Source organism: Chinchilla lanigera, unplaced genomic scaffold, assembly GCF_000276665.1.
Source record: "Chinchilla lanigera isolate Chin_1 unplaced genomic scaffold, ChiLan1.0 scaffold00002, whole genome shotgun sequence".
Lineage (NCBI taxonomy): Eukaryota > Metazoa > Chordata > Mammalia > Rodentia > Chinchillidae > Chinchilla > Chinchilla lanigera.
The window spans coordinates 13,179,261-13,201,581 of NW_004955403.1; the positions used below are offsets into that span (position 1 = coordinate 13,179,261).

The 22,321-nt window shown below is 35.1% G+C and overlaps 1 protein-coding gene across 1 annotated transcript in view; it reads right to left on the reverse strand.

The window, feature by feature from the left end:
• Positions 1–22,263, reverse strand: part of Znf804a (zinc finger protein 804A) — a 265,802-nt gene extending 243,539 nt beyond the window's left edge. Inside the window, exon 1 of the mRNA XM_005373340.1 lies at positions 22,153–22,263. Coding sequence (XP_005373397.1) covers positions 22,153–22,263 — 111 coding nt within the window. The remainder of the gene's footprint in view (positions 1–22,152) is intronic.
• Positions 22,264–22,321: the final 58 nt, after the last annotated feature.

Consider the following 22,321-nt stretch of genomic DNA (forward strand, 5'->3'; position numbering starts at 1 on the left):
ATAAAAGGTCAACAGTCAATTCTGAATGATAACCTGCTTTATTTTTACCAAAAAATGTTGTAGTAGTAAAACAAGAAATCAGTGCTTAGGTTTAGGTTATAAAATGGTATAGTGTCCTTCAGAGAAAGAAGGAGAGACACGGTATTACAGAAGTTAGGATCCTGCAGATGGAGCCGCAGTTTTGAGCTACAACCTGGAACCTCTTATGAATTATTCAAAATTTACGAAAGTGTGTGTCTTCTCCAGATTGTAAGTGATCCAAGTTGGCTCATAAACTCAGTCAAGATCTTTTACAGTATAATCGCTGCTGTTGCACTGAAAAAATATGATACAGAATTCATTTCATTGCGGGCCAACACACATGTGCATAATCATGGGAATACTCAAATTTAAATACTTAAAAATATATTTTTTACCAAAGTAAGATGTAAGACAGTGACAGAAGGATAGAAGCATGTGTTTACAGCTAACTTGGAGATTTCTTATATTCGTTTTGGTCCTTGTTTATTTCAGCAAAATATACCAAACACAAAATCTGCCATTTTTAACCCTTTGTAAGTGTAATACTCTATGGCATCATACAAATTCACAACCTTGGGCAGCCATTATTATATTTTAATTAACACCAGATGGAAGAATGCATGGATAAAAAGGAGACCAATGTTGCTTCAACCTACTGGTAATTGCAAATGAATCAACAGGCCAGCATTGTTTTATCTGCCTCTCCCATTTAATGATGGGAAAACTTGTTATGTTCATAGGACTTTCACCGTAAGGACGACTTGCATTTACGCTATGCATCAGACAACTTTATAATGACATCTGCCACGTACTGCAAGTGGAGTGTGTATGTGTGAGTACACACGTTCATGTAAGTGTGGTCATTTTCTTAAAAAAACTGTAGTTATTTTAAAATGTTATTGACTGATTGATTGATTATCTGACTGATTTTGGCTACCAGGAATCAAATTCTCGGCCTGGCACTTGCCAGGTAGGCATTGTGCCGCTGAGCTACATCCTCAACCCAACAAGTGTACTTCAAATAAACGCTCTTTCATCGGTGTTAAATGATGGGACTGGATAGCACCTGCAGCGAATGTATGTTTTGGTGATATTCAATGTGTGTCACTTATAAAGACTTGCCTTCATTTTGATAACAATTAATTACATCCTAAGAAATGTTCAAAAGTCAATAAAGCAAATGTATTTTGGAACAGTTAACAAAACGATTGTAAAAATGTGGCACATCCTAGTTTAGAATTTACATAAGTTTAATAGAGTAGCATAAAACATTTGGGAAGTTTTCCATTACTTTTGGACTTTTCCAAATCTGGCCAGCTATCCTAAATATGTTAGTTTTGTCCAAATTCCAAAGATGTACTTGGGGCTTTGTTGTTATATGCATACCTTAAAATGCACATTTTTAACATCATAGCTTTTTATTTTTAGAAAATTTACTTCTGATAACATTCCCCAATATTTCATCCTGCTAATATTTAATACATTTTACATTTTCATCTGGTATCATTTTTTGACAATGAAACTTTAAATAGTCACTTTTATTTCAGATTTCAGTTGTGGAGCAGTGGTTATATTCAAGCAGGCATGGTTATCTCTTGCCAGACAAGAATAAGAAACAGTACACTACAAAGTAATTTCTAGTCAAATAACCTCTGCTCATTTTTTTCAATAAATAAAGAGAATGTAATTCCTGTCTGCCTAATAGCATATGGCTTCTCACTTGTGCAGCTGATAGGAGGCACAGATTGTTCTATGTCCGGATTTTTCAGTGCAGTATCACATTTTTGTCACATGGGCCACTCTTGATCAAATGCCATTTTCTGGTTTAATTTATATGCGAGAATAAAATGCCACTTCATTCACTGAAGATTTTCTTTCAAATCTGTTTCCAAGATTTAGGACTTTCCCTTCCTTACTTTGCTTTTACATTTATTTGAATTAGTGTGCTAGAGAATAATTTCAAGTGACTCACACTTAGTCCCTCTTAGGACAAACATACAAATGCTCTGTAAGTCATTTATTTTGTCTTCAGTTCTTGTATACTTAGTATCACAAGTTTTCTGAAAGCTCCTCAAAATTAGCAGATAAAATTTATGATTAAATAAATTGACAAGATAGCTGAACTAAAAGTTTAATACACCTCAAAGTATACATAATGTTCATTGCTTCCTGTATAGTGTAATTATATTGAAGAAAGTAGGCAAATTTTTCATTTGATATTTTTATATGATTTCAGGTATCATATTAATAGTCAGGGCAGGTTGATATTCCTATTAGAACAAATGATTTATCTTTTCCCCAGGTCTTCATGCAGTGATCAGCATATTGTAAGCTTCAAGTTTCATTCAGTCTTTGACAATTCAAACAGAATTTTAAAACGGTATGTTCAGAAAACTGTGAGCTAATACTATGAGCTATACAGTATTAGCTAAAACTGTGAGCTACTACTGTGAGCTAAAATTGTGAGCTATACTAATACTATATATATTATATGTGTGTATATATATATATATATATATATATATATATATATATATATTTTGGGGGGGAGTACCAGGAATTGAACTCAGGACTTTGCACTTGCTAGGCAGGTGCATGTGTCACTGAGCTATATAGCCGGCCCTAGGTGAAGTATATACTTCTTAGGGACGGAAAGATGCCTTACAACTTTACACAATGTAAAGATGTAAATAATGAAAAACAGATTAAAGTTATTCATGTAACATGTATTTCCTGATAGGAACTTTCCATCACACCCTTTCAATGAACCAACAAAATTCACATAAAAGAGACAGATTAATGTAGTGGATATCAGCTGTGGCTCTGGAGACAGATTACTTGAATGTGAATACTACCTTGAAGTAAGATGAGAACATTCCAAATCAACATTTGTCATGAAAAAAATGCACTAATATAAGCAAAATGCTTCTGGATGTGCCTGGAAATATACAAATAAACAAATAAATGCTTAATTGCAGTGTTTCAAAATGGTCACACCAAAATAAAACTCAGTCCATATTTAAATATTATTACCTCTGGTCACGGCATTGAATTCTTTTCTCATATACTAACAAGATCTCTGAATCTGTTTGATAGCACAGTGCTAGCAATGAAACATTTTTAAGCTAATGTAAATGTACATACATTTCTATATAACACGATAAAATGTTACAGAAATAATTCAACATTAGATAATAGATTATGTCAAGATTGCAAGATTAATATGAAAGTTTCTAAATTAGTTCATGAGAAAATTTTTACAATTCTCATATCTGTATCCTAAATTTCCAAATATTTAAAAAATATTCAGCCAATTTTGGTGAAAATAAGAACAAAAGTATTTCATCAGAAATGCTGCATTTCTGAATGACTCTGTATAAAAATAGTCAAGGAAAACATTAGGCAACTTAGCCAAAATTATAAATAAGCAATTAAAGTTATATGTAGTATTTTCTTTCTAGGATTCTAAAAGTATAAATTTGACAGAAATGAAATACACCTGTTTATACTTATACTAATTCTGCTTCTTTTTTTTCATTATTTACCTATTATCTATTGGTCTGTTAATCATTATTGATAATAAGAAATCCATGATGTGGAAAATAAAATCTACTATGAACTCAGATACCCATTTGTGAAATACAAATCAGCTATCTTGTTGTGAAATAGGATACCAGTGTAATTTTCCTCTTGGATAATGAAATAATGAAGCTCTCAGTAGGTCCTTCATGGTTATCATTCATAGAATTGATCGAGTAATCAAGTACTACACTTTTTAATCCCACCAATAATGGCAGAACTTTCCTGCAAGCATTTTTCACATCAAATTCATTTACCATTTCTTCTCTCCCATTTTAAGTTCTCTCTTCCAGTATGTTTCCTCCTTCTGTAATATTACACTCTCCTTGAGAATGACTTTCAACAGTCTCAGGCAGAGGCCATATGTAATTCCACAGCCTGATAACTAGATAAGTACTGGAGAAGAAAGGGAAAATCATCAGGTCATGTTATTTCCCTGCTTAGTTTACTTAATATTGAGCAACATGTTCTACTTATATCTGTGAGACTCTATTGCATTATTTTTAACTGATATTAAAGAACATTAGTGAATTATAATAGTTGGCACACAAAACAGACCAGAAGAATTTATAGAAAAGATTTTCACAAGTTATCAGTAAAAGATGATTCTGCTGTATTTTTTATTATTTTTACTTTTTGGCCCTCAATTTTTTAAATAATTCCATATAAACTCTTTAACAGTTTGTATTTTTAATTCAGTGGATTAAGTATTCATTATTGATCCTCTAACAAAACTACACAATTTTGGAATATAAAATTCTTTTAAAAGCTATATTGCATAAGTTACCTTGGAGTTCCATTTATTTGTAAATATGCATTTTACTTATAATTTAATATATTTTATGTATATAATTAACCATGAAGTGTTCTAAAGGATTGAATATAGAATATATTATATTTACATTGTACAATTAATTGAACTCTGTACTAGTTATTTTTTACAAAAGGGCAGTTTTGTTTTACTATTAAAGACTTTCATATAGTTACCATTTATTGTGGTTATGATGGGAACACAACCTGAGACACCACTAGGCTGCACTGCTCGTACCTACTGCTTCAAAGAGCTTAATTCTCTTCGGTTCCTCTTCAGTAAAATGGCATTGATAGCTGGCCCTGTCTGATGAGTCAATCGTTTTTGTAGTATGACTAGATATTTATACAAAAATATGGAGTTGGAAGACATGTGCTTCAGAGGCATGATATTATCTTGTAGGCTTCCACTTTATGGCTTAATTTTAACTATATAGTAACAGTTCCTAACCTTTTTTTGCAGTGACTTCCTTAACGCTGACTTCCTTTACTCTCTACTTGCAAGGTTACTGTAATCATTTCTCTCTGTGAAGATACCCTCACCCCTTGAAAATAATCCTGTTCCACAGAGATATCTAAGAACTTTCTAAACCACAGAGTCAACTTCAATAAATCCTAGAGAATATTTTATAATATTTTTCAAAGAAAAGAACCCAACTACATTTATGGTTTTCAGTTTGATCAACTTAGTTGACTAAATCATTGCAACAGTGGAAATAGGAGATATTTTTACCAGTCATGGCAATGGGCCACTCCAAGGCTCCCTCCTGATTATTCCCTTCACAAATGTTACAAAGTACTTTTCTCCTCCCTTCTCTCATTCTCTCTCCTTTCCTCTGGAACACAACCAGAAATTAGAAGAAAATTGACTTAGAAAAACCATCTTACCCAAAGAATATATTAAAAATCTTCAGATATTTTCCTTTTCTGGTACTCTCCCTGAAAATACTCTTATGATAAAGACCCTAAGATCACCTATATATTAGAAAGTGTCCAACTCTGGGGGCCATGGATACAACTCAGCAGCATAAGTCGCTGCCTGGCAAGCACAAGGTCCTGGTACCAAAAAGAAAAGATAAAAGTGTCCAACTCTGAAAGCCAGCCTCCTACAGGTGTGACCCACCAAGCCTAGTGGTTAGAAATGGTCCAGTTTCTTTTTTTCTGATTTTTAGAAGTTGCAAGCTAATATATATTCTACAAAATGATGCTGAATTTTCATTGTAAGCAGTTTGTAATTCTTTATTGCTTTAGTGTGAGACCATTAATTACCCTTAATAGTAAATAGAAAACTGCAAACACTAAGAAGAATGCTAAGGGAAAAAATACAAAATGAATTAAAAGTACTACACAAATGTATTAAACTCTAGTAAAATCATTGTCTTTTACTAAACTATAAATATTTCTCACATTTCAGTGAAATATGTAATATACATGAAACATATCACTTGGTACGTCTTAAGTTGAGTAGCTTCTGTTTAGTTATCTCCACAAAAAAGAAAAAGCACCAGGAAAATGTCTTTGATGAACATTTTGATAAGCTAACAAACGGGCAATAATGTCAATTTTAAATATAAGGCTCTGATATCAGAAATAGGGAAACAAATAAGGAGGTAAAAGAAAATCTACAAAACTGTGATATTTGAGGCATTATTTCCTAATTCTCAACCTTTATAGTTGAACATAGTCATGTTTTCTAGCATATGAGAGTTCACATACCTTGTTACTTTTACACTAAGCTAAAAAAATGGAACGGATATGGACACAGGGATGTTAAAATCTTTCAACTTTTATACATTCTCTATAATATTCACCAGACAGATGTACATTAAAGATAACATAGATGACCTTACAGAACATATAGACCCGCAAACATATATTTTCTCTCTCAGTTACTTTTCTAGTTGTAGAGATCGAATGCCCAACCGCCGAAGCTAAAGGAGGAAATCCTCATTTGGTTCATAGGTCGTGGAAGTTTCAGTCCATAACTGACTGTCTGAAAGGCAGGGTGACAAGAGAAATGGGCACTGCAGAAACAGTTCACGGCAGGCAGAAGGCAGCAAAGCAACAAAACGAAGAAGCAAGGCCAACCAAACTTAGCAGGTTCTTTCTGCTCCTTTCATATTCTCTCTAGGCTGCTGGGTGCAGGGTGGATACCAAGCCAATCAGAGGCCTGATTTAGTAATCACACACCCTTTATCCCAGCATCACACCCTCTAGGTCCAGTCACCTCTGAAAAAGCCTCTGCCTATGACCGCATGAGTCTCTGGAGGACATCTAGACAAAGGCCACAACATTTTCTTATTTGTCCACAACAGTTGTGATAATATCCAATTAAATAGTTGTTGCACTGGTTAAATGACAATTTGAGTAATTCCTTACCATGGGACCTGATGCAGAGTAAGTTCTCAAATATTAAAAAAATAAATTAATAGATTCATTTCAGGGATTTGAAAGCATAAATTACAAATATACTACAGGAAATATTCAGCAAACAGGATTTTTGAAATTGTGCTACAATAACTGAAACATACAATAATATTATTAGCATGATTCTTATTTGTAGTGTAATATTAATTGTGCAAATTAACGAGCCACATAATTCTTAATGTACAATTCTTCTAATGAGATTGTAGTCATGAAGTGAGTAAAAATTCTAAATATTGGTGAAAGTTGATAACATATCCAAAGACTTTTTAGAAAGCCACCAAATTTTAAATAAAATAATTTAATAATCCTAGTAGTCAACTGAAATATGATTCTAAATTCACTTTCCTGTCTTTACATTTTTCAAACTACCTGATGTTTACATTAGTGTGTTAGCTCAATTACTTGTTTCTCTTTCAACACAGTGGTTTTTTAAGGCAGCATATATTAAAAATTTTAAAATAGTATAAAATGCATTACAGTCTCTAATTTCTACATGAACTGACATGTTTAAAGCATGGTTGAAAAGGAAATTGACCAGCTCCACTACTTTTTCTCAAAACGAGTGAACCCAGAACTAGATAATTTCTACTTACAAAGAGCAGCATCACATTTTTATCCATCTATAACTGATAGACTATTAAATTTTTTAATTATGTCCTTTATGTTCTCAGACTTTTTTCTACCTTTCCTTTTTGCCATTGTTTATACTATGAAGCGGTATGTTGCTTCTTGCCTTCTAAACATCATCTGTGGAGAATAAGAGAGAGTAGTAATCAGAGAACTAAGAAAAGTGAGAGCAAGGCTTTGTACCTCATACTAAATGTGAATGTGGGACATCCAAGCATTCATCTGGAACAAGGCCATTGAAATCAAGCCAGATACATTTCATCCTAGAAAAGCAAGAGTCACCTGGGAACACTTAGGAAGCGAGATTCTTGGACCATATTTCACATACTAAGAGTCAGTATCTATGAAGCTAGCACTAAGAGGTATTTTCTAAACCTTCAGATGATGATTATGGTTCTCTAGAATTGCCTCTATGCACCGCAGAACTTTTGTATCCCTCCACAAACTAGTGAACCAACTCAGAGGCTGTGCGTAGGTGTTAAAATGTTCTGACCAATTTCCTGGTCTTACTTTCACTGGATTTCCTTCACCACCTATTCAGTATTCATTTGGCATTTTATGTTCTATCTGAAAGGCACACCCATATAGTATATTGAGAAAGGGCGAAGTATGAGTATTCTTCATTTAGATAAAACAGGGTTGATTACATGCCAGACAACTCCCTTATATTATTAAATTTGAAAACAGTCCTACTCCCTCAACTACCCAATTTAGAGCATTTCAATGGTACTTACAGATAATGTAAACAAACTATTTAACATAATATGTACTGCAAAGAGAGACTAAAACCTAAAGTTGCAGTTGTCTTTAGTTATAGATAAATAGGAACCACGGTTAAATAACTGGCCCAGGTAATGCAGTGAAAATTCAAACCTGGGTCCTTCTGGTTTCAAAACCTCAGCCCTCTGTGTTAAAGAAAAACACAAAGGAAAATGGCAGGAAGCAAAACAAGGCGTGAAACTGAAAGTTCAATGTAAAACCCAGAAAAATGCTGAAAAGAATTAAATTCTACAGTTGTCCTAATTCTAGTCAGGTTCCTCAGCTAAAAATAACCAGAATTAGCTCATTAAATGGAGCATAAAACACACTTATTGGAAAGGTATTAGGCAGCTGACAGATTCAAAGGTGAGGCTGTTGGATCAGGCTCATTGAGGAAGCAAACTGCCCATGAGTCGGCAATGTTCTTTCACTGGCATAGCCTTATCAGCTGGGCTGCTCCTTCAGGCCCAGAGCTTTTTACTGACAAAGTTAGTGCCCTGTGTGGTGACTGGACACTCACTGAGGCTCTCCCCTCTCCACACTGCTGCACCTGCCTTAAATGACCATCAACTGACTCAGTGGCTTCACTCATCTGGTCTTAGAAGAACCCTTCTCCCATCACGGGGCCAAAGCTCAGCTCTCTGAAAGTAACACATTCTTAATATCAAGACTAACATAGGGCCTGAGGCTGTTGCAATCAAGTATCACATTAAAGGATTCTTGGAGATAACCTCATGTTTACATGAGGTTACAAGCTTCCTTCAAAAGTAGAATACAACCAAGGATAGGAAATAGGGAATCATATAGGGCAAATTCCCACCACTGGAGATTTCTGTACTTAAAAGCATAAACTTATGAGTTATTGTCCAAACTGGGGTAATTGTGAGAATGAAAACCGTGTGACTACTAGTTTTGGCAGGAAAGCACCATAAAGTAGGGCAATGCAGGAAAACCCCAATTATGTAACTCAATATATGTTCTAGATTAATTTAAATTCCTCTTAACTGCTTAAGAACTTACTTCCTCCATTCCTTCTCCCTTCCTTCCTTTCTTGCTATCTTCTTTCCTTCCTTCCTTCCTCCCTCCCTTCCTTCCTTCCTTACTCTCTTCCTTCCTTCCTTCCTTCTTTCCTTCCTTCCACCTCTCTCCCTATCTTTTCTTTCTTCTCTCTTTTTTTCCCTCTCTGTTCTTAATTTTAGGACCATATCAATCCGGTGGATCTTTGGACACTCAGAAACATCAGATTCTCTCCACAGCCATCAGTATTATTTTCAGGTCTCTAATCAGGTCTGAGTAAGGAGAGTAAATTCTTAAGTACTTTTCAGATAAATAATTGTTTTAATCTCTGGCCCTGGCCAAAGGTAGTAGAATTCTATGGATTTCCAGAGAAACACACATTCAGAGGAGATGAGATGAAGCTAAAACAGCTACACCCTTTACAACTACCAGTTACAGGGTTAGAGAAATAAGAAGTCAGGAAGAATATGTACAGATAGAGAAAAAGAGAGAAAATGAGTGATTTTTCTCTGCCTGCTCACATCTGCTTTGCCTTGAGCCTATGAATAGATACTGTCTTATTTTATGTAGAGCATTGAGGACAAAGAAGAGCGAGCTCAACTGATCTATAGTGTCCAAGTTGATGGAAAAGTCATTTGATCATTGAGTTAGAATATTTGGTGTTTTGGGTACCTGAAAGATGAATTGTTTATATAATAGCACATGTGATTTAAATTATTTGTACAGCATTTCAATTAGTCACTTAACCTTACAAGGAAACAATATTTTTTTCTTACATCATCAAATTATGCTTACAATTTGTGGGTGACTGTACAAAGTGAACCACTCTGTTTGATTTACTATTATTTACTTCACTAAACCTTCCTTATAGAATACATGAAAAGAACTATCTTAGATATGGCTCACTATGACAGCAATACGGAAGGCATACAATTGCAATTCTACTGATATCAGCCTATATGCAAAATATCATTATATGTTTTTGAGTAGCAACACATAATATCAATTCCTTTAGGTCTTGACCCATAAAAATGCATCTTTTATGAATAACTTTACTGTGATTAAGTAACACAAACATGGTAGAATAATTTGTGCTATTTTATACAAATCTGAACTATTTCCTGAAAAAATGTAATCATGATTGTTATGGAGAAAATCTAATTAAATGTTAATATTATGTGGAGATTTGGGTCTCAAATATTTTTTCAATTATTTTTAATATTATCACTTGAGACAATCATAAAAAGAAAATTCAAAATTACAAATATTATTTATCCTTTTTTTTGACAAATAATCATCATAGTTCACTTTTATTTTTCTTTATAAAAAGTGCATGAAAACAAAGATTCAATCAGAATTAATTATTAATTAGTTCTAACATTAAAATGAACTTGGTATTAAGAATTATGAAACTAGTATGTTGAAGGTACTGGGAACATAGAAATACCAACTTCAACTGGACAACTGATATATTTGTAGCCTAGGGTGCCAGTTTTACAAGGTGTGACGGGTCACTAGCTCTATCAGCACACTCATGCTACATCTACTACCTGAGACTAAAGTAGAGGATGATAAAAATTAACTAGGTGGTGAACTATAAGAACAAAGTATAGGACAAACATTTCACATCTACGCTACATTTCCATAGTGACTTCCTGACCAACGAAATTATGCAGTGACTTTCAGATAATAAACTGCAGTAATGGTATTTGATGAAGTTATTAATCTATGGTTATTCAATATCCTCATCTACTTGATACTAAGAGGAAATATTATGCCGCCCCCTAGTGTAAATATTAATTTTGTAACTTCAGAATTAAAGTGATTAGAGAACAGAGTGGAATCACAGCCAAGAAAATGATTATTGAAGAGAGTTGAAAAATATACTAGGCTTTCCTAAAGAGACAGCATTCTACAGTTCTCTGAAATTTAAAGCTCAAAAAACAAAGACTGATACCTGAAAGTGTCCTAAAGATTTTTATCTGTTCACCTCCTATAATATTTAGGACTCAGTCTATATTTGAAGAATTCAATTTTATGTATTCTTGAGGAGAGTTGATTAAGGGGTGTCCTGGTAAACTGAGCTCTAGAGCATGTCCACCCTAAATGCACATGCTGAAATCCTACTGCCTCGTGTTAGCATATCAGGGTGGGTGGCCTTTGGGAGATGGTCCTATCTGCATAGTGGATGAGTACCCTTATAAAGAAAGCCAAAACAGGTCCTCCTAGGTTGGAGTAAGACGTCTCCTTATGAGAAAGCAAGCTCTCAGCAGTTTCCAAATCAGCTGGCATCTTCCCCTCTCCAAATCTATCAGAAATAAAAATCTACTACATATAGGATAACGAGCCAATGGTATATTTTATAGTAGCTCAAGAAGGTTAAGACAGTTAAAAAAAAAAAAGAAATATTGGTATGGTTCTACAGTAATAGTTTACTAATCATTTAAATCCAAACATTTAATTTAATGGATGAGATTCTGAATGAAGAAAATTAGTGGTACAAATATTGTCAATAAACATCACAATTTATTGAGAGCTACATGTCAAACAGTGTACACTATTAAAAAACTGTTTATTACATTTGAGCTACAAACTAATTCAGGCAGGTATTACTACTTTTTATTAAAGATGAAGCAAACAAGTTCATAAAGTTAGTGACGAGTCATGGTAGATCTTTCTTGTTTAACTAATTCCCTCTCTTTTTATTAGCATAGCACTGATTTTATTGGGATTAGCAAAACATACCATACCCCCATCTTTCCCTGTACTTGGTGGTTTTGTGACTCCTGTGAAGGACACAGGAGATTATCTTCCAACAATATTGGAAGAACTTCTTAACAAAAGAACATTCAAATTTTTAACTTTCTTCCTTATGACCTTTTTCTGCTTTAAGAATGTAGGGGTGATGGCTGGAGTTGTAAACACATTACAACTGTGCCCAAGGGGAAATGAAATGAGAGTCTTTTGTCTTGACTTCATCAAGCCACTTAATATGTTAAACAATCAACTTGCAAATTTCATAATATGAAAAAAGTACACATTAAAAGACTACTTAGGTATGTGATTGAGGTCTGACGTTTTGTTTATAACCAGTTACACTTACTATTTTCTGTAGATCTACGATTTGAGTTCATTTCTATCCGATGATAAGTATTTGCACATCTAGTCATTGTGTAAGTAAAACAGCAAGTATTTCAGATATACTAAATTGTATGCAAGAACAAAATTCTAGAGTGAAAGTCATTTTATTTTCCATCCTGACACGTTTTCTGGGTTTTGTCTTCCATGATGAATGGTGATTTGATAAATACCAAGTTTGGAAAGAGGAAATCTGAATGTAACCATGTATTTCTACTGATACTACTTTGGAGGTCTTTGAGTTATGTTACTTGAGACATTTTCATTAAAAAGAAAAAGAATTCATATTCAATCCTATTGTTCTGTCCTGGAGCCATATTACAAAAAAAGAAATCACTCAGGAAGAATGTCTTACCATCAAACCACTTCCTTATCTACAGCTAGTCAAGCACCTTTTCAGTAATTTATCATCCAAATGCCTGATTCCCATAACCTCTCTACAGTACTGTACCTTGCAACTGTCACTGTACCAGAGTTCTAATGTTTCTCCAGATAAAACTTGATTACTGGGGCTGGGGATTTAGCTCAGCGGCAAAGCGCCAGCCTGGTAAGCGCAAGGTCATGAGTTCGGTTCCTGGTACCGGAGAAAAACCAAAAAACTTGATTACTACACATTACAGTCCTTCTGTGTTTTCCATGTGAGAGAAATAATGTAGATACATGAGTGCTGTGAACTGATTTGTGTTCCCGAATTTGTGTCTCCCGAATTGTTACACTGAAATCCTAACCCTCACTGTGAGGGAGTTTAAAAGGTATGAAGGAGGAGCACACATGAATGAATTTCCACCTCTTACAGCAGATGCTGTTCTCCACCATGTGAGGGTACAATAAAAAAAAGCCACCTGCAAGGTAAGAAATGTCCCCACACTTCAGACATGGAAGCAGCTAACACTCTAACCTTGGACTTTCTAGCCTCCAGAACTATGGAAAATAAATATTTGTTAAGCCTCTAAGATGTGGTCCTTTCTTATTGTTCCCAAACTATGACATAGATTTAACTGTTGTACCACTGTTTATAATTTTTACAGCCAGTCACTGAATTGGGGAGAAAATCCAGGCAATAGGAGTGGACCAAGGCCCTCTAAAAGAACTTTTAATAGGAGCCTTAGAGTGCGGCCCTGCATAATTCAGTTCCATAGGAGGAGTCAAAGGCGACCCCAAGGACTCTGAGCACTCCCCACAAAGCTTACATTCTGTTCTCTCCCCAAATCCTCCTCTGCTACCTCTGCCTACCCTGCAGTTATCATAACCAAGCATATCCCATTCTGTATGTTCCAGGATGTTGATCACTACAAGCAGCCCGGAACTCCCAAATTTTCCCTGAGTTTCTGGACTTTCATCCCGTAAGGTTGGGTTACATCTTCCTTTCTGATATAAGTCCCTGTATTTCAACATGTCTCAAAGTCCTATGGTTGTGTCTTCTTGAATTTGTAGATGTCTGTTGTGACTCATTTTCTAAGGCATTAAACTTTCCAGTGATATTAAATTTTACCTTGTCCACTTCAACTGACATCATTATTCTTACAAACTTTTTTTTGCTCTGTACCTCACTCAGTAGGGGGATATTTATAAACCAAAGACCTCTACTCATGTGGCAATGTAAGACACATTCTTTCTTGTTCAACCCGAATACTTCTCAGCGAGTCTTCTACTTTTCTCATTCTCAAAGCCTCATTTCCCTAAAAAGCCCAGACCATCTTGTCCTCTGAGCAAGGCTGTCCAGCCTCTCTCGTTTCTGCAACCGTTCATTCTGCGGTCTGATCCCAAACAGAGCAGAACTGTGCCCGAGAACTAGGTAGTAGCTTGCTTGCCTGGATCTGAAACTGAGACATGATGTTTTCTTGTCAAACATGAGCAGTTTCCAGTGCACTGACATCAAATGAAATCATTCTACGGTTGTGATAGAAGCAGACCAAAAGGAGACCAATCACAATCATATCTTAGCACAGACAAAGAAATAAAAAGGAAACACAGAGTTTCTCACTCATAGCCTCACCTCCCAGCCAACAGAGGAAGGGCTGCTTCTCTCCCAATTACAGATTTACTCTCCCTCTGCTCCTCCGATCTAAAACTACTAACATAAGCATAGAAGCAGCCCATTACTGCAGTTCTTAATTCAGAATAATACAATGATTGAATTCCCTATTCCCTCTTCATAGGATGCTACAAGGTTCCTGATGGTGTGTGCTTTACCTTGCTCCAAACAATACAGTACATCAGATAACAGCTCCATTAACTAGAGCTGCATCACTATAGATGTTTGTCTGATGGACCAGCATCCACTTCCATATCACTTTCATGAGAATATTTTTGTTTTTAAAATATTAATCCTTCATTTTATATAATTCCATTTATAAATTAGTTTTTTAAATTTTGCCTACAAAGTGCATACTTCCACAATTAAGTCTATAAACATTTTTTTCCCATTTAGAGACATTCTGACTTTCTCCCAGTACACAGGAGTATATTTTTTGTAATTGGCTTTTTGAGGGGGACAGGTGTGTATAACTAATTTTATGCAGTTGTAGAAGGGTATGGCATAGATGCTTTGGAGGAAAGGTGGATTAAGACAGAAAGTCAGAATGTAGGCAAATATTTCAAGTGATATTATTCTACAGTAGGTTATAAAACAACAAAAAAAGTCATAATGAGCATTATAAACTTTTTGTGGTACTAGGAATAAAACTCACGACCTCATGATTGCAGGAAGTGCTATGCCGCTGAGCTATATCCCTGGCCCAAAACTTTAAACCTATATAGCACCAACTTACCTATTTCCTAGTAAATCAACATAGGACATGTATTTCAATCATCAGTTGTCCCAATGAAGAAAGGTATTAGCTGAGTCTGTGTACCAGTCTTTGAGTTCTTTAAAATAAAACCTGTAAGACATGTGTGCATGTATGCATATATATGATTTATTTTGAGGAACAGAAGCAGGGATTATAGAAGTTGGTAAATTTGAAAGATGCTGGACTGTTGAGTAGGGCAGCAACTCAAGTTGATGCAGCAGCCTTTAGACAAAATTTCTTAGTCTCCAAGAAATCAATACAGTTTTTTTGCTTAAGAACTTTCAAATCAGTTTTTTTGCTTAAGAACTTTCAACTGATTGAGTGAGACTATGTTATCAAGGGTAATTTTAACTGCATCTATAAAATACCTTCGCAGTAATTCTGACAGCATTAGTTGATTAAATCACTGGCTACTATTTTAGTTGACATATAAGTTTTGCCATCACATTCGATAGACTTCATATTTCTAAAACTATTTCAAGAAGAAACATTCTTATAACCGGGGCACAGTTTTGACATAAACACTTTGTGTATATGAAGTGAACTTACACAGAGAAAAGTTCGCTGTTTTTTTCCAGTGCTGTCAAGCCATTATGAAAGAGTTCAGAGCAGTACATCAGGTAATGGAGTTTTTGTTTACTTTGACATCTAGGATTGAGTTTAAATATTTATTATCTCATTTTACCTTCCATGATGCTATTAAGTTTACTAGATCCATTTATAAAAATTAATGAACTCTTGATGGCTGTAAACACCATCATAGCTGTATTATATAAGATTTTTTTCAAATGATATATATAATCTAGAGTAAGTTCCAGGCTGAAATTTTTAGAAAGAAAAACCAACAAATTACATCAAAATTGCACTTTTTAACTGTTGTCATTAGGCAAACCAAAATGTGATGAATAGAAATATGTAACTTCCTCATAAATTTTGGTTATGGTACACCACAGAAGGTAATTGTTATTTTGTTTTCCTAAGGATTACTAACACTTCTAATATATAGCAGTCCTTCTTAGAGTCACGGGAGGAAATACTTTCAACACCGTATCACTGTCACAATTTACCACCACCCATAGTTTTTAATTAGCCATTTTCGAAACATATCACACAAGCCAAAAATATTGTGTATAATGTGATGAATAAAACTGCATTCAAAATTAATTCTGAGAAAGACCAAAAACAATAAGAAAACACCAAGAACTTCACTCATCTTAGAAGTCTGCAATATTATTTGTGATTGATTGATGACACTAAACCTAAAGTTTCATGCATACTAAGCATACACTGTACAACTCAGTTACACCCCCAGACTATAATTTCCAAAGCAAAAATCCACAGCTCTCAAATTCTTATATCGTTCTTATTTTTATAGTATTCCTAGAGATTCAGTCTGAGAATATGGTTGATACAAACACTGCAGAAAAGTAGAAATGTCCTTAAAACTTTGAAGACTATTCCTTTTCTAACATTTCATAAAATAAAGGTCACTATGAGAAAGATAAAGGTAATTTAATATCCTATAGGAAAACTCTGATATTTATACTGAGCAGGGGATGGAAATTTTAAGTGATTTCATTGGTTGGGAAGGTGATATAAATCAAGAAAAATCTATTAGTCATAAAAAAATCTAGAAAAGTGGTAAAGTGGGAAGTAGATTATTCATTAAATGGCGTATAAACCCAAATACTTGGAACAAATCTGTACAATAAGGATAAACTACTTTTATCCTGCTTTTCTCATTCCCAAAACAGAGCTTTGTGAATGGGAAGAAGAGGGCCTGAGGGGAGGAGGCAGAAATGGAAAAAAACAGAACAATCAAGATATATCACGTACAGGTACAAATTCCCTATGATCTTTATGTATACCTAAATTGTACCAATAAACTCATGAACTAAAATGAACTGCCTGAATTCTGCCCTGAATGGATCCAGGAGTTAGGTGATTCTTGAAGCTCATTCTGATTCATATTTTCAGCAAGACGGCAATTGTAGCCATCAATAATAATCTAGAAGATTTTGGTGCAGATCAAAGAATTAAAGAAAAGTACTACCTCCTTCATCAAATATCAGTTATCTAAAACAACTCAGCTGATGTTTGTGAGCTAACAAAGGCATGATAGAACCTGACAACATTCCTCTTCACATTCTCCTGCTATATTTTTGAGTAGTGAAAATAAAAATTCAAGTATCAATGAGTTCTCTTACTTGAAGAATGTGTTCTGAAAATGCATATGCTGTATAGTTTCACCACAATAAAAATCAAATAGAGCAATGAATAAATGGCATGTTAAATTCAGAAAAATGAGACATGGGACAGCCGTTAATATTGAATATGTAAGAATTGGAAAGAAACTTAGAAGACTATCAAACGACTCAATCTATGAACAAAATTCATAGATGAGAAAGTTTGGGCAATACCAAATTATTACCCTAATCCACCTGCTCCTCTAAACTCTCATAAGGATATTAATCTGACAAGATCAATTTTTTTTCAAGAGCATCTACTCAACAATTGGTCTTTTTAGTCTTAATTACAAATTTTAGCAGTCAAAATTGGTTGAACAAATGGAGAATCTTTGAAATAATATTCTGTAGGAGACATACAAAATGTGTCCAAGAACAGTATTAATAATGAGATTTATCTACAATGATAACTAAAATGGAAGGCCACACAGTATATTACAAAGACCTAACTAAATTTTGTGAATTCCTATGCACATAGAGGAGAAAAACCTGAATTTTACATACTTCCCAAAATTAATACATATGAAAATATCCTGAGTGACAAGAAACGCACAAATATGTCAAAAGATGTGAATATTTTTTCAACAGAGTGAAATGAAGAAAAGCAACCCTGAGCACAACCTAGCACATAACGCGGTGCAGAATACACAGAGTTTGTGGTTCCAGAATATCACCTTCCAATTGAAGCTTCACAATAAAGTTGAATAAATAAAACAACGAATGCGTTGAGAAGCAATTAATAAATAGATACCTCATTTCTTGCTAAATCTGGTACATCTTACATTGAAAATGGAAGGCAACCTAAAGAAATAAGTCTAGGCCAGACAAAACTTACTGATATTTGCATATTTGGGGAAGATGAATAAAATAAAGTTAAATGCAAATTATTTCGTGAATCTGATATTACTTCTTCATACATGAAGTACAGTGGAAATGTCAAATGCCTGCAATCAACCATATGACCCAATGTTATCATCCCTTAACCATCATACTGACCTCTATAGAGTCCGTACTTTAGAATATAACTCAAGAAATTTGCATTACAGTATTGATTCACTGTGCCACTTCAAATTTCAGTACCACAGTCAATGAAATAGACATAATGCTATTAGATGAGATAATAAAATGCTGGCCAACTAAAAGATTGCAAACAACAAATTCCTAGTGACTTCCCAGATTCCAAAGGCAAATCCCAAATTCTATATTAGAAGTGTTAGGATATATTTAATCATATATTACATGTTATATATTTATATATTCTACATGAACAGCTTTTTAATATACAAATTTAACAACTAATGAATTTAAAATTCCATAAAAGTGAAAGAAATCTTTTGGATGAATTACAATGTATAGCTAAATGACTTGAACCAAAAAACAACTGCTTATGTAATGATGGATTAGGAAAATTTAAAGGAAAAGAATGAGTCTATATGGGCATAAAATTTAATTATTTCCAATAAACTCTGTAATGTATCCAGAAATATTCTGTGGCACTAGTAAAATATAAGTTTGTTTCTTCTTCCATGAAATTGGAGTTATATCACAGATAGGATAAAATTTGTTAATTATGAAAATGTCAAGTAGATTGACCTTACTCTTTGTTTGTAAGATATCACAGTATAGGGATTTGTATATTTTAATTAAAAATGGCAAGTCAAATATACATCAAAGTCATTGCATAATAGGTTCAAGATTCAGAACAGGCTCAGCCTTTAAGTATTTTTTTTTAAACTTTACACTTGGCTGACATGATATGACCTATGGAAATGTCTGTGCAGTTTGATCTGCTCAATGTGAGTGCTAGGATGACTTTCTTGATTTAAGACTGAAGATATTAATCAGTGTCACTGAAACATAAGTTTCACTGGTTATTCTACAAGGAAGATTTTATTCATGACTGAAAATCATATTAACAATTTTAGGCTAACTTACAAAAATCTTATGATTTGTTTTAAAGTATACTGTATAAAATCATGTTTAAATCTGGATGGTTTTAAAAGTTCTAAAATACTCTTTAATTATGTCCAAACTGAAAATGGTTTTATTTATTAGAGAAAAAATCAAAAGACCTTATCCCTGAATGATTTAGTATTGTGCTTTCCTGATGATATAAATAAAACCCACTTAAAATATTGTTAAAACCCTATATAGTTGATATGTCATTTAAAAATAAAAAGCACTGATAATAGTTTTAAAGGCAAAACTCAAATCTGTTAAAATCAAATGTGAAATGCAATGGAAAGCTCACGGTTATTACTCCATGCATCTGGGCTTAAAAACATTATACATATCAAATGCATACAATCTTAACTGTCAATTTAAACCTTCAAAGATTGAAACTTTAAAATTAAAAGAACTGATAATTATAAATTACTACTTGAAAATATTCACCTTTTGTATATACCTTTTAAAGTTATACTGTGCTTCTAATTAAAGTTGATAATTCTAGAAGTTTTAGGACCAACTCCTATTTTTAACTGCTAGTAATTTTCAGCTTAAAGTCCTTGCAACATGTTATGTACTGGAAAGAATCCATTTATAGTTAGTGATCAACAGCCCTCTTTGAATTAGAGTCATTCCTTTTCAATACTGTATAGTTAGAACTTCTTCTACTCAACTTAAAAGCCAGGCAAAAAATCTCATTCCTTAAGTAAAAAAGATCTAGAAAACAGCTATATCCTGATTTTCAAGAAAAAGTTTAAATAAAGTTGCATCATAATATTCTAATCTACATCTTTTCAGCCAGTATAAATCTCATATGCAAGAGATAGGGACTTGTCTAGTTTATAAACAACCTGGAAGAATGACTATGGATGTCTCTGCATGTCTCCTTCATTATAATTAAGAGGAATATGCTAGGAATCATTTCAGAATACATTTCTTTTTACTTCTGTCGGCATTTTGATTCATTCACTCATTCAGGTGGCTGCTTTTTGCTACCCATTTTAATCATAAAATTACATTTTCAAAATTAGATTTAACCTACCTTTTGTCAATACAATTGATGAAGAGATAATCAACTTCAGACCCACAACAAAGTCAGCATAAGCAATTTGAACCAGTGCCAGGAACCCCAGTTTCAATTAAGAATCCAAGTTTAAAAGCATTTTACAAGTTGCTTGACAAATATTTATTCTTCCATGAACTGTATGCTTATCATTTACACCATTAAAGTAATTAGAGAAACAAAACCTTTTCAACAAGTTTGCTTCTTCCCCCTCAGTGAAATGTGATTTAAAAGATAATCTATAGTCCTCACCTTCTTCTAAATGAAAGTTTGTTTTCTCCTTACAATTTTACACTCCCAGCTAGGTTAGTTCTCTAAGTAGGGTCAAAACAATTTCAAAAACACCTCTAGCCTTTGCCACTTCTTCTAAGTGATGCTCCACTAATGTCTACAGGGAATGTTTTCTGTTTCTTATCCAAAAACCACCAACCAACCGCATCCAGAACAACAATAAATATATCCAGAGAGCTCTTTTTTTTTTTTTTTTCTTAAATGAGCTAAAAGAAAGCCAATAGACTCAAAGGAAAATGAAATAAATCAAATGGACTACATCAATGTTAGAATGCTTTTACAATGTCAAAGGAGAACTTTTTACCTTTGGAAAACACATCACAGCACAACTTTTTATTCACTGAGAAATATATTTTAAGATATACAAACAGTAGATCAAAAATACTGTATTGACTTTGGAACAATTTAAATGTGCCTTTAAAACTCTTCCCAGCACATTCTTAACCACTGCATAGAAAGGAGAAGAGGAGAGGGCACGCTACTTGCTAATGGACCCAGACATGAATGAATCACACATTTGTTTGACTCTACCTTCTTCAGTATTTAGCTTAATATACTTCACTCTTTGTTGTTTCTTTCTGGAGCTGTACCCTCTCCAGAGATACCAGCACATCACAGTGGGTCCCGCAGAGAGGTGTTGTAGCTAAGGGTATTTACTAAAAGTAAATCAGTCTGCACTATTCCCAGTGCTCAGCAGTCGCCCACCAATCAGGAGTGCTCTTCCTCCTGGGATGCTGAGAAGGAAGCTCTGTGGTCCAGTGAGAACCTTCCAGAGACTGCACCGATTCCGTCTGTCTGTTTCCCAGCGGCTCCAACTGTGACCCAGTGATCGCCCTTCCCCACAGTAACCCTCAGCCTCTCTAGAGTGACAAGCTGAAAGTTGGCAGCATGGGGTTTTGGATCCTTCTGCTAAGCTCAGCACTGACAACTTCTCACCGGAGAAGTTTGCTGCCAGCCAGGCAGCCCTTCAGGGAGGAGCTGAAGCACAAACTCCTACCGAGAGCCTCCCTCCATCGGCCCCTTCCTGCGCCTCCAGCGACAGGGCCCTCACTACATCCCCTGTCACCTTCGACTGCCCGGACCCCGGGGGAGATGGGACCTCTGGGGGTTAGGACTCTTTCCCTCTTCTAGAAAGGTCCTGTTGACACAGTCGCTTCCCAGGAGGGACGAAAGCGATGCTCCTCCGCGCGCCGGAGCGCGGTGGGAGTCCGGGGCGCGGGGCAGGAGTCAAAAGCACGCTGCGCTGCGCCCCGGGAGCCGCGTTTCCTTCCCCGCACCTCACTGCGCCCCACGCCCATCTGATAGAGAAAGGAGCAGATTCTAGAGCGCGGGGACTGCAACACCTCCGACACCGCTCAGTAGCTCAGCCCTGCAAATGTCCTCTGAGACAGAGAGAGAGAGAAAGAGAGAGACAGGGAGGGAGAGGGGCGATTACCAGAGTTTTGTTCCCGTTCTTGCCGAGAGGGCCTCGGAAAACTCCCTTGATGTTGCGAAAGTGCCCGTTGCTGAGGCGCGTGGAGCTGATGACAATGTAGTAACACTCCATGGGCCCGCGTGCCTCCGCCGCAGCCGCAGCCTGGGCCCGGGCGGTGGGCGGCGGGCGC